Raw genomic sequence first — 12532 nt, forward strand, 5'->3', positions numbered from 1 at the left:
AGTGCTATCTAGAATCACCTCTCTGGGTCGTCCTCTCATCAGGGACAAGGTTGGCAAAATGGAATTCTAAAAACTAAGGGAAATATAAATGATACTTGGTAATAGTTCGTTCCAGTTGTGTGTTTGAAAAACTCTTGATATTTTTAAATGTTTTTTGTATTTTAACAACCCCCAGGTTGAATGGAGTATAAAGAATTGACCTCACTATTTTTCTGTTCAGTTATATCTATGTTCGTTTATGGAAATGGAGACTTGGTTTCTTAATGTGAAGCAGTGAGTTATCTGGTCATGTGCTTGTGATCGTTAGCTGTGGTCTTAATCACAAAGCTGGAAAACAACATAAAAGGAGCACATGAGCCTTCTGTACTCAGTATAGTACCATGAGACTTGATTTGCTTTTCATAGTTTCTAAGTCTCCTGGAAAAAATGTGAATTTTCCCACCTTTATTGGAAAGAGCACCTGATTTTTCTTTTTAGGCATAAACATATGAAATTGTATGGTTGAAGTAAATCATTTTTGTTTACAAGTTGTTAGAAAACTAAAATAGGTTGATTTTCAAAAATAGATGTTAGGATTTTATTAATGCCATCTTATCTTCTTTGCTGTTCTTACTCCCTTAGTAATAGAATTTTCCCTCAGAAGAATAGTTTATTTTCAATAAGGAATATGTTTTATTTTATAGTTGATTTAGAGTTTATATTTTTTTCTTCTCACATTAGGCTATTATGTTTATTTTAATGCCGGAGTATAGCTCTGGTACAAGTTGACTGTTACTTCCTGCCTCCTGATTAAATTTTTTTTTCATTTTATTCCTCTAATTGTATAACAAGATTACAACAAAAAACTCAGCTTTCATGGTGAGTCCTAAAATCTCAAGTCAAAACACTTGCCATGACCTAAAAACCTGTCTTCTATAAAGCTTCCTTACTCTCTCTGATCTGATTCCTCGGGTTGGCCAGACTTTTTCTGAGGTGTGAGTGTGGGAAATGAGAATAAGCATTTTGATTTTTTAGGCCCTTTCCTCATAGCTGGTTAGAGAAGAAACTTGGTAAAAATCAGAGGAATAAATATTGAATCGACAGATGAGTTCGATAATTTGCTTGGTCCAGCCAACAAAACACTTCAGGCAGAATCTTCTGAACAAAATAAAACAGTAGAGTCACTTGGCTCCCTGAGAGGAAAGCTGTCCTTACCCCCCTATGGCTGCTGACTGACCCTATGTTTCCTGAGGTAGTCTCAGGGCGGGAGGGGGAGCTGTCGGGCTCTGGTCTTTGAGAAATGCTTTCCCGCCAGAGACCTTTGCTCCTTCAGTGGGTTCCTTTCTCACTCCTCACCGCATACATAATACACAGGCATTGGCAAACCTGTGGTTGTACGCCTCCTCCTGATCTAAAAGAAAACTTAAAAGACTGTTTTTGTTTTAATTTCATAAATATTGGGGGCAATAAACTTTTACGAATGGTCACAGCTTCTTAAAGGCATTGAAACTCAAGCATTTTGTATATATGGCGGCCTGTATATAATCTAGTGAACGTCATCCGTCACCACGTAATACGTACGTATTTGCTCCATACCTTCATATTTGTTTTACAACAAATATTTAATATATATGATATATTTTATATCATATATGTAATACTATTCCCTCCTGGCGAATATCTTTGGGAGATCCGCCAGCTCAGTGCAACAGGTGTTTGGTGAAAACCAACCACGGCCTACTCCGCTTTCTTAAAATGCATTTTCCAAAAAATGCATCGAAGAATCTATATGTAAAGCCTCTAGTTTCTTAGGCTCAGTATAATGTAGCCAGGGTTGGCCAAGTTCAGCGGTGACCCTGCGGGCCCTGTTCCCCTCAGAGCACCACGTGGCCGAGCGCACGGCCGAGAGCTACATGCTGCAGTGGCAGCGCGGCCACCTCTCCAACTACCAGTACCTGCTCCACCTCAACAACCTGGCGGACCGCAGCTGCAACGACCTGTCGCAGTACCCCGTGTTCCCCTGGATCATCAGCGACTACTGCAGTGCCGAGCTTGGTAAATGCCACAGGGCGGAGTTTCTGGAGGAAAGGGGGTGTTCCGATTGCCAGCCGTGCTGTATGTGTAAACAGATTAGAACCCATCTGGATTCTTGTACCAAAGGTTGCTAGCTTCCATTCTGATGTACTGGATCAGCGTTACCTAAATTCTGGGGGTTCTTTATGTGTTTTCTCCACTCTCCCTTAAAGTCTTATAATCCTGAAAAGAGGACTCGCAGACTTCTGGAAAGACCCGCCCAGAAAGTATGCCTATAATTTTAAGCCGATGTTGGCGTTATTACCTGTAACGACCACACTTGAGATACTTTTAAGTTTTTCACTTTGAAAATTTGTCTCAGATTGTCCTGTTGTTTTAAAATTCACACTCAAGGGGCGCCTGGGTGGCTAAGTGGTTGAGCGTCTGCCTTTGGCTCAGGTCATGATCCCAGGTCCTGCGGTCGAGTCCCACGTCAGGCTCTCCAGCCTGCTTCTCCCTCTGCCTATGTCTCTGCCTCTCTCTGTGTGTCTCTCATGAGTAAATAACATCTTTAAAAAGTAAAATAAGATAAAATTAACACTCAAGCATGTGGTTGCCAAAAGTAGTAATCATGCATTACAGAACATTTAGGAAGTACTGGAATATTTAAAGGAGGAAACAAAAATCAATAATTACATAAATGAGAGAGAACCATGTTAACCCTGGGGTATATGTATTTCTCTCAAATTATTGTAACAAAAATGTGACTGTATTATAATTTGATTTTGTAATAGTCTAAATTATATATTGTGAGCAGTGAATTCCTTCTGATAGTTCACTAATCAAACCCTTTCACTTGAAAGAAATAAGAGACTTTCTGGGAATATGATAATTTATTCCTCTGATAAATATTCCATCCCCAATTCTCGTATTATGTTATTATCAGAGAATAATAATATTCACTCTAATCGACCATAAATCTTGGTAGAAGAATACTGACTTTTAAAATGTAATTATTTTTTGTTTTTTTCCTTGGAACATAGTTCTTTTTGAAACCAGTAAAAAAAAAAAAAAAAAAAAAATCAGTAATCAGGGCGTTTTCAATTAAGAGCTGCTACTCTTGAGTGACTTGCTAACTCAGAACTCAAGCCCTAACCTTTACAGCTATGTAAGTGACTATCAGAAATACTATAATTCTGATGGGTCTGTCTCAATCTTTAAGGGCAGCCCGGGTGGCTCAGTGGTTTGGCACTGCCTTCAGCCCAGGGTGTGATCCTGGAGACCCGGGATCGAGTCCCACGTTGGGCTCCCTGCATGGAGCCTGCTTCTCCCTCTGCCTGTGTCTGCCCCTCTCTCTCTCTCTCTCTCTCTCTCTCATGAATAAATCTTAAAAAAAAAAAAAAAAGAATTATTTGTGGAAAGAAATGTGTGTGCCTATGTATCTATTGTGGGGAGGAGATAATGTTATTAAGGATAAGCTTCCCTGCTTTATTTTAATTCATTTTTTAAAATGTATTTATTTCTATAGATTTGTCAAATCCAGGAACCTTCCGGGATCTTAGCAGGCCAGTAGGGGCCCTAAACAAGGAACGGCTGGAGAGACTCCTGGTACGTGGTTTTGGGGATGCCTGGCTTCTAAGCGGCTCCATGAGCCATGGCCTCTGTTTTTGTGGTAAGGGAAACTCCTTTCTCCAAGACTTAGGGGAGGTCTATGATGAGTGACTAGAGGATCTACATCCTATTTTTTCTTACTTTCCTCTCTGCCCTCTGCCTTCCCCGGTAAGTTTATTAGCTGCTCACCCACCCACCGTTTGCTTCTTCTGTCTACAATTCAGGACATAGGAGACTGTGGCTTGATCACAAATCAGTTTACTGATTTATTTGCATGAAGGTGCTCTCTGGTAAATCACATAAGAGACACATAAAATCCTTTCTGTTCAATCCAGCCCAATGTTGTTCCCACTGAGCCAAGAAAAGCAAAATACTTGTCACAGGAATACTGTGTATGTTCACAGTTTTCCCCCCCGCTCTTCTTTTCTCCTTTTCCCCTTTAAGAGAGAAACTAAGGGATCTGTATCCATGCCCCAATTTTAGGCTTTGACCAGTTGAGTCAGTCACTATCTTCATGGCCAACATCTAAGCAGGATCTCTCTCCATCTGTTGTAGGCACGCTACCAGGAAATGCCAGAGCCAAAGTTCATGTACGGCAGTCACTACTCTTCCCCGGGTTATGTGCTATTTTATCTTGTTAGGATCGGTAAGATTCTTTATCAACCCTCCCAATTCATGTGGATTCTTCAGGGATTCTGTTCTCTCACTTAACTCTGATTTCCCCTCTAGCACCCGAGTACATGCTGTGCCTGCAGAATGGAAGATTTGATAATGCAGACCGAATGTTCAACAGGTTTGACCCAATGCTTCACCTACCAGTTTTTAAACTTTCTAATTATAAACATACAATATGTTTGCTCAAAAAACCTGGATACAAAAATGTCAAGAAGTGTAAAGAATCACTAATGGGTACATCTATTCCTTTCAGGCTTTTCCTAGTCATAAGTGTGTGTGTGTGTGTGTGTATGTGTGTGTGTAAGAACTTCTTTTAAATACAGCTTTTGTCCTGCCTGTCCTAGCCTTGTATTAGATGTTGAAGTTTTCCCCATGTTATCAAATGTTCTTCAGTGACTTTTAAATTATTGTGTCACATCCTAATATATGCCATAATTTAAGTATTTTCACTGTCTCTGCATTGTTGGACATTTAGACCGTTTCCAGTATCTCATTATTCTAAATAATTCTGCTGTGAATTGAATATAATTTCCTATAAGTATTTAAATGACTTTTTTTAATTATAAAAGGAATATTTCCTTGCCAAAAAGTTAGAAAATACAAAGAAGAAAATTAAGTTCACTTGACCTCCCAACCACACTTAGATAATATTCATTGTTAATCTTTTGGTCTATGTCTCTCCAGTCTTTTTCTAAACTGTATGCATGTTTATTTTGAATTCTTTTTGAAATGAGCTATTGAAACAGCCGTGCTAGATTATCCGTGTTTATGTACCACCCTGTGTTGGCCTGTCAATGAGGCAGTGTGCATGCACGGAGGCTCATGGTGTAGGCTTGGAGATGCCCTGTCTGCATCTATGTCCACTCCCTGCATGAGCTCAGAGGAGCCGTCTCATCTCGTCTGTCAAAGGGGGATCCTGACACAGTTGTTGAGAATAATGAGTTAGAGAAACAGGTTAATACAGGTGAAGTGTAGGACAACACTTAGGTGTATAGACAGTGCTGTGGTTGCTATTTCCAGACCCAAGACTTCAGATCAGTTAATTTTTTTTTACTTTTTTTTATCTAGTATTGGAGAAACTTGGAAAAACTGTTTGGATGGTGCAACAGATTTTAAAGAGGTAAGCAGTTAATAAAGCTAATAATTCACTGGACTTGTGGTTTCTAACTGCTTTAAAAAAATGTTCATTGCTGTTCTCTCCCCCACCCCCGCGAAACTTTCAGTTGATTCCAGAATTCTATGGTGATGATGTCAGCTTTTTAGTCAATAATCTGAAGTTGGATCTGGGAAAGAGACAAGGAGGACAGATGGTTGATGATGTGGAACTTCCCCCCTGGGCACGGAGTGAGTACCACCTTGGAAGTATTGACTTAGAGCAATGTTTCACCTGGGGGGACCATTTCAGTATTATGATTTAGTTGCCTGGATTTTTAAAAACTAGTAGTATAATTCTCTATGTAAATGAGGCGCTGTCAGTCCTGTTCCAAATCAGAAATAGTCTGTGAGTCTACAATGTAAAAACGTGGAAGACCTAAATGTTGTAAAGATGATTTTCACCACTCCCCTCTCCCTGCCAAAATTTATATTTTGTATGATGGAGGCAGAGAAAACCCTCATTAAGAAATATGTACCTCTACCCTCTCCTAGAAGCTTTAGCTGCATATGGATAGACAGAAGAAATGGGAGACAGTAAACCAAGACACTGATGTTTTGATCGAGTCTAATCTAATAGGTCCCGAGGATTTTCTCCAGAAGAGCAAAGACGCGTTGGAAAGCAATTATGTGTCCGAGCACCTCCACGAGTGGATCGATCTGATATTTGGCTACAAGCAAAAAGGGAGCGATGCCGTTGGGGCCCATAATGGTGTGTGAGAGTCTCGGAAATTTCATAGCACATTAGATGAAAACAAAAGCAAAAAAGTAAAAATCAAGGCCAGACCAATAAGGCTCATGTGTTGAGCAGAAGCATCTTCTATCGGCAAACAGAGGTTCCCAGCTCAGTGGCCCTGGATCAGATACTGAGTAACAGAGGAGGAAGCACTTTTGCCTAAAGAACCCCAACCCCACCATGATTCTGAGAGGGGTTTTTCCAGTCTTCCAATTTGAGCATGTACTCTCCGTCCCACTCACTAATTCCAATTAAAACTCAATCTTGGCGCGCCTGGGTGGCTCAGCTGGTGGATTTTAAGCGTCTGTCGGCCTTCAGCTCAGGTCATTAAGTCCTGGATGCCCACATCGGGCTCCCTGCTCAGCGGGGAATCCGCTTATCCTTCTCCCTCTGCTCCCCCCACCCCTGCCCCGTCCTACCTCCCTCCCTCTCTCTCTCTCTCAAATAAATAAAATCTTAAACTAAATCAGAATATGATAGAAGGGCACCCCTAGTTCCTCTGAAGGGCCCCAGGGCTTCTTACTAATTCATCAGAAAGAAGCCAGCGTGATACACGTCCTGCTCAGGTTCCTTCTTACCTGCCGCCAGGTTGCTGGGTGGTGCTAGCAGGTCAGAGGAGCTGGAAGTTCCGGCCTGACCTCGCTCGCTGGGCAGTGCAGGGTGATATGTGCTTCCCCTGGGGACAGAAGTGCTAATTGGCAAATATCTGGAGATAACAGACTGTCTCACCTGCCTGATGACTTTCTGCTCAGCAAAAGATAATAACTCAAGTTGATATTTGTTGCTGTTGGATGTTACCAGTCTGTTTGTGCAAAGTGACCATCAGTTTCTTTGAATAGAAGTTTCAAGTTGTTGAGTTTTTAAGATTCTGTACAAGAGCGCGCCTATTATAAACCAAACAGCACCTCTTTCAAGAGTGTTTTTCATCTCTCTTTTTTTTTCTCCAGTATTTCATCCCCTGACCTATGAAGGAGGCGTAGACCTTAACAGGTACCTGTATGTCTAGGAGTTTCTACTTGAGTCGCGAAATATCTTTTTGTCTAAACGATTAATGCAGCTCTTTGATCATATTAAGGTGTGGAAATTTTACAGTGAATCATATTTTGCTTCCCCCGTAAAGGAAGGAAGATATCCTTCCCCCCTCGGTAAGGTACCGAGCCTCTGAAAATTCTCTAAAGATGTGTGATGAGGCTTAGACAGTCCTGGCATGTAGTCTCTATTACTCTTTGAGGGTTAAATCTGTCTCCTGTTAATTTGCGTTATTTGACATTTATGCTTTCAAAGAACTTGAACCTCGTGGTTCACTGCATTATTTGTGTTCTGTCCTAAAGCATCGAGGACCCTGATGAGAAAGTAGCCATGCTGACCCAAATCTTGGAGTTTGGCCAGACGCCGAAACAACTCTTCGTGACACCGCATCCACGACGGATCACCCCAAAGTTTAAAAATTTCTCCCAAACCTATAGTCATAATGCTCCGATGGCAGATTCTCCAGGTGAGTTCTGTAAAGAGAATAAATGTGAGCACCCTTTGTTTCTCTTTTCTGATTGAGATGTTCCTGAAGATTCCGAAGGCCAGGGGAAACCTGAACTGTCGTGTGGCAGACAGAGGTTGCGTGCGGGCGTCCTGCTGCAGTTCTCCCGAAAAACAGCTCCGACAAGCCTGTTTTTGTTGTTGTTTCATTTGTGTTTAACTGCTGATTTGAAAGAAAATCAAGTTCCTTTTACTTCCCGGTGGTATTACTCATTTTACATGAGACTTGGCGGTGCTTTGTTGTCGTTGTGGCTCGGGTTCTCCTTCGTTTGTCTGGTTCTCCGAGGCAGCGTTGGCTGCTTAGCCCGTCACTTTGGCACCCGGCTGCTGGCCCCGCTGTGTCGCCTGGGCTCTCCCAGAAAGGACTTCCTCCCTCTGTCCCTAATTCTCCTCCTCCTTCCCCGCAGATCTCGAATTCAGGGTGCTTTGTTGTCTTTCTTTTTTCCTACTCAGTCTTGGAACAGACACACAGTCCCCCCCATTGTGTGCTGGGTGCTAAAGTGAACGTGACCCTCGTGTCACATCTATATGTGGAGGAGGAGGAAAGGCTACTCACCTCCACCCAGCTTCCTTGTCGGACATTTCACAGAGCACAGCCTCAAGGCCGCAGGCTCCCGGGGTCCCGCCCTCTGTGTAAGCGGGGCGCGGGGTCACCTGAGTGCTCAGCCCCTGCAGGCGCGTCTGCTCTGGGGCCGGGGGCGCCAGGCGTGGAGGGTGCTGGCGGCGGGGACCCAGGGCTAGCCAGCAGGCCTCTGGGAGATGCCCCCGGGCTTAAGTCCGGGAGACCATGGGATGGTCTCGTGACGCCTCTCAAGCCCGGGCCCGCGCAGTCACCAGGCTCATCCCACTGCCCTGTGATTGCACCGGAGGGGGATTGTTCCAGGCCCTCGTGGCACGGGCGGGGCGGCGTCACCTGTGCAGGCCCGGGCGCCAGGCAGCTTTCTCCCCCGTCAGCACCAGGGTGAACCCGTAGCGTTTTTGGGGAACAAACTGGCTTCTGCAGCGATTCCTGACGGGGAAATGGTTACTCAGCCTCGTACTTCCTGAAGCCCCTACGTCCGCGGCCGAGCGACACGTTGGCAAACACTGCTCAGGGAGTACAGAGACCGCTGTACCGCGAAGAAAACTCTGTCACCTTTCTCCAAAGGATTTTTTTTTTCCTTTCTTAGATTACACATTTTTTCACTTCCCTTGACAAACAGGGAGCTGCGTAGCAGGCACGTTCAGCGTAGTCGGGTCTCGGGTTGGGGCTGCTCGGCGCGGTGCTCAGTGAGGTGCCTCCCTCAGCCACAGCTCCCTGTGGTCTCTCCAGGTGAGGAGTCCTTCGAAGACCTGACGGAAGAAAGCAAAACCCTGGCCTGGAATAACATCGCCAAGCTGCAGTTACACGACCAGCATAAGATCCACAAAGAGTAAGAATAAGAAGGTCCCCCCCCCCCCCCCCGTGCCGCCCCTGCAGAACCCGGGCCTCGGCCTGCAGAGACGCTGTTGTCTGTGGAGTCGGGGGGTGGGAGTCCCTCTCCGCGTTACTTTGATTGGTCTTGAGGGTTCTTATCCCCCTGAAACATCTATAGTGATCAGCCACCTGAGCTCAATGTGGCAAGGGGAGGTTTGGCACAAAATGGATTTCTGGGGACGCCGGGGGGGCCCAGTCGGTGAAGCGTCTGCCCCCGGCTCAGGTCATGATCCCAGGGTGCCGGGATCGAGCCCCACGTTGGCTCCCTGCATGGAGCCTGCTTGTCCCTCTCTCTCTCTCTCTGCCGCTCTTTCTGCTTGTTCTCTCTTTCTCTCTGTCAAAGAAGTAAATAAAGTCTTTAAAAAGAAATAGATTTATGTCAGCCTTCCATGCTGTCATTTCTACCCCCTGGTCTTTCTAGGGTTTTCTAGATCAAAGGGCTAAGTTCCCAGAAGTTTTAAAAATAATGCCTATACTTCAAAAAAAGGACTTCCTGTCAGACCCGGGGGGGTGGTGAGGGTTCAGACTTCTACCATTACAGATATTTACACATCTTGACAGAAAGGCTTGAGATACACTGGCCTCCCCTCAGCCACATCCTGTTACAGATGAGAAAACCCAGGCTCAGAGACGAGCCCATTGGCCTGCACCTTGGCCGTAGACATCGTGTCTGATATGTTGGTATCACAGACACCATTTGTTGTGGATGGGACTGAAGGTCCCCGTCGGCTTCAGATCGATGGCTCCAGATCAGAGCACAGCCTCCTGCAAAGATACACATAGTTCCACCTTATTGATGATAACAGTGGCTTTCCTTTCCTCAACTTCTCTAAGTGACACATAGAAAGAGGCCGTATTGTCCAAGGCAGTGAAGACATGATGAACCTGTAAGAGGAAATGGTTGAACCAGACAGCGGTATCATTTCCGTACAGATGCTCTGGTAAATTCGATTCAGAAGTCAAGCTAGTGAAGTGCTTGTAGAGAAGACTTTCAGTAATTTCGGGGATAGTCACATAAGGTGGAATCGAAAAAGAAGCAGATTTCCCGGCATCAGGAACGTATTCAACTTTGAATCGGGCAGCCAGGAAAGCTGAGACTGGGAGTGGTTTCTAGCCACGGGTGTTGCCAAAACTAAATTCAGATTGGTAGTGGGGGTGTAATGTGGGGGTGGGGTGGGGGGGCAGATCCAGCAGACGAGCTCTGACAAAAGAAAATACAGAAACTTGGTAAAATGAAATCGAGGACTTGAAAGAGACTAGCGTCCCAGCACCCGGTGTTTGGTAACTTCTAACACTCTGTCTTTCAACAGGGCAGTTACTGGGATAGCGGTGTCTTGCAACGGGTCCTCTGTCTTTACCACCTCACAAGGTATGTTCCTGCCTGAAAACGGCTTACTGGAACCGTGCAGTATCCAGGTTTCTTAGCTCTCGGTCAAGGATTTGCGCTGGAATGTGCTGCCTCCACGTAAAGTGAATTTTGAGCAGTTCGTGGCATTTAACATAACATGTCTTTGCAGTTTGCCAAGACAATCGTGAAAATGCCTTTCTGTTTCTGGAAATTTAAGGGACAGGGCAGAAGGAGCTTATTTCCCATCTTCTTGCTCAGCGGGGGCTTTTGCCGTTGCCGCAGGACCCTTGCACATTCGCCACGGCTCCGCCTGAGCCAGGAACAGGCCTGACAGTGGAGGGTCGGTCCAGCGCAGGATGCCCCAGGGCATGGTGTGCTGGAGCGCCTGCAAGTGTGCGTTCGTTCGCTGTTAAGGTTTTCCCTTTTGTCAGTTGGTGCGTACTTCAGGGTGTGTGTTATAGAATTGCCCTGGAAATCTTACTCATTTGTTGTTAATGTCCTTATACATCATCAAATTCTTGGCCATCCTGCTTCTGTTTTTTAAGAAGCTTGTTCTGGCAGAGTTAGTAGCTGGCTGCCTGCAGGGCACTTGTTCCTTAGCCTTTCTTTATCATACGAAATTATGTTTTTCATTGATTAAGCTTGGCAGTGGCGCTCTGCAGCTGAACGCTTCCAGAGCAATCAGTCACCACACTCAGGTTCTGTAATGGCTTATGACCTGTAGCACGTCATTCCTCTCTCTCTCAAGTGCAATCCCAGGATGCGTAAAGCAGAATGTTCCCCAAAGCGTAGGTGATGATTCTGCTGTGGGCCAGAGGAAGCGACCGTGCAGGACACGACTGGGCCCCGTTGGGGTCACACGGCGATGCCGTCTGCGTTTCCCCAGGATCCTGCCCGCACAGGGTGCCAGCCTCGTAACACGAGACCGCAGGCCTCTGGAAAGCAGGTCTCCGTCAAGCTTCATCTTTAAGCAGAGCCTGCGTTCTTAGCTGGATTTGCCTGATGTGCTCCATCCAGTCCTTCAGTCTGTTGTACTTGGATGACCTTGTAAACCACGAGTCTGGGGAGCGTCCAGGCCGGAAAGCCCGGAGGCTCATTAAGCCTGATTATCACTTCTTTGTACATTTACCAAATAAAGGGGAAAGCGGGTCCTTTTTTTTGTTTTAAGTCAAGAGTTTTTTTTTTTTCTTCTGTTTGTTTCTTCTGTTAATGACTCGTATTATTGATTTATACATATCCTGATGGTCACCCCGAAGGGACCCGTGTTGCTCACAACCGGGGTGTACACCTCGCTGCCTGGGCACCTGCGTGCCCCTCAGCTGGGAGCCTGGCTCTTCGGCAGCCTTTGTCGGGGTCACCTCTGGCACGGGGAGGGAGTCTGGGAGAACAGCATCCTTACCCGTGGGGCTACACGCAGCCCGGTGGGCTTCGGTTCCCTGAGGCTGCCCCAGGGTAATAAGCTGCTGCTGACCTTGAGGCGAATGCTCGGAACTGCAGGATCAAAGGCAGGTGTGTCGGGAGAGTCTCAGGAAGGCCCCACAGGGCCAAGTTCAGGGAATGCTGTGTTCACCCTTTGGACTTTGCTTCCAAGCTGACGCTGGAAATGTTTTCCACTTAATGAAGTCTCAGGACTTGGTATGTCGGTGTTGAGAAAATTAGGTCAAAGCGTTAGATTTGGGGATCCCCGGGTGGCTCAGCAGTTGAGCGCCTGCCTTCAGCCCCGGGGCCTGATCCTGGAGTCCCGTGATCGAGTCCCACATCAGGCTCCCACATGGAGCCTGCTTCTCCCTCTGCCTGTGCCTCTGCCTCTCTCTCTCTCTGTTTCTCTCTGCGTCTCTCAGGTATAAATAAGTAAAATCTTAAAAAAAAAAAAAAAAAAAGGAAACGTTACATTTTACTATATAGAAGAAATTGTTTAAGGCTCACTCTGACCTTTTAGCTGTCATGTTGTGTGTTTACAAGTTAGGCAATGTGTTACTTGCTTCAAATAGGGGATGTTTGGAGCTCAGTGTCATTTTTGCAAGTCTCG

The 12532-nt window shown here is 45.5% G+C and overlaps 1 protein-coding gene across 7 annotated transcripts in view; it reads left to right on the plus strand.

Moving 5' to 3' along the window:
* The window catches only part of NSMAF (neutral sphingomyelinase activation associated factor), a 57973-nt gene that overhangs the window by 38156 nt on the left and 7285 nt on the right, over positions 1-12532 (plus strand). For all 7 annotated transcript variants that reach the window (XM_072734687.1, XM_072734685.1, XM_072734688.1 and 4 more), the window contains 11 exons: positions 1858-2034; positions 3521-3600; positions 4159-4249; positions 4333-4396; positions 5347-5398; positions 5502-5622; positions 6011-6142; positions 7114-7156; positions 7498-7661; positions 9012-9111; positions 10466-10524. In XM_072734687.1, the coding sequence (XP_072590788.1) occupies positions 1858-2034; positions 3521-3600; positions 4159-4249; positions 4333-4396; positions 5347-5398; positions 5502-5622; positions 6011-6142; positions 7114-7156; positions 7498-7661; positions 9012-9111; positions 10466-10524 (1083 nt within the window). The remainder of the gene's footprint in view (positions 1-1857; positions 2035-3520; positions 3601-4158; positions 4250-4332; positions 4397-5346; positions 5399-5501; positions 5623-6010; positions 6143-7113; positions 7157-7497; positions 7662-9011; positions 9112-10465; positions 10525-12532) is intronic.

The sequence above is a fragment of the Vulpes vulpes genome, chromosome 13 (assembly GCF_048418805.1).
Source record: "Vulpes vulpes isolate BD-2025 chromosome 13, VulVul3, whole genome shotgun sequence".
NCBI lineage: Eukaryota > Metazoa > Chordata > Mammalia > Carnivora > Canidae > Vulpes > Vulpes vulpes.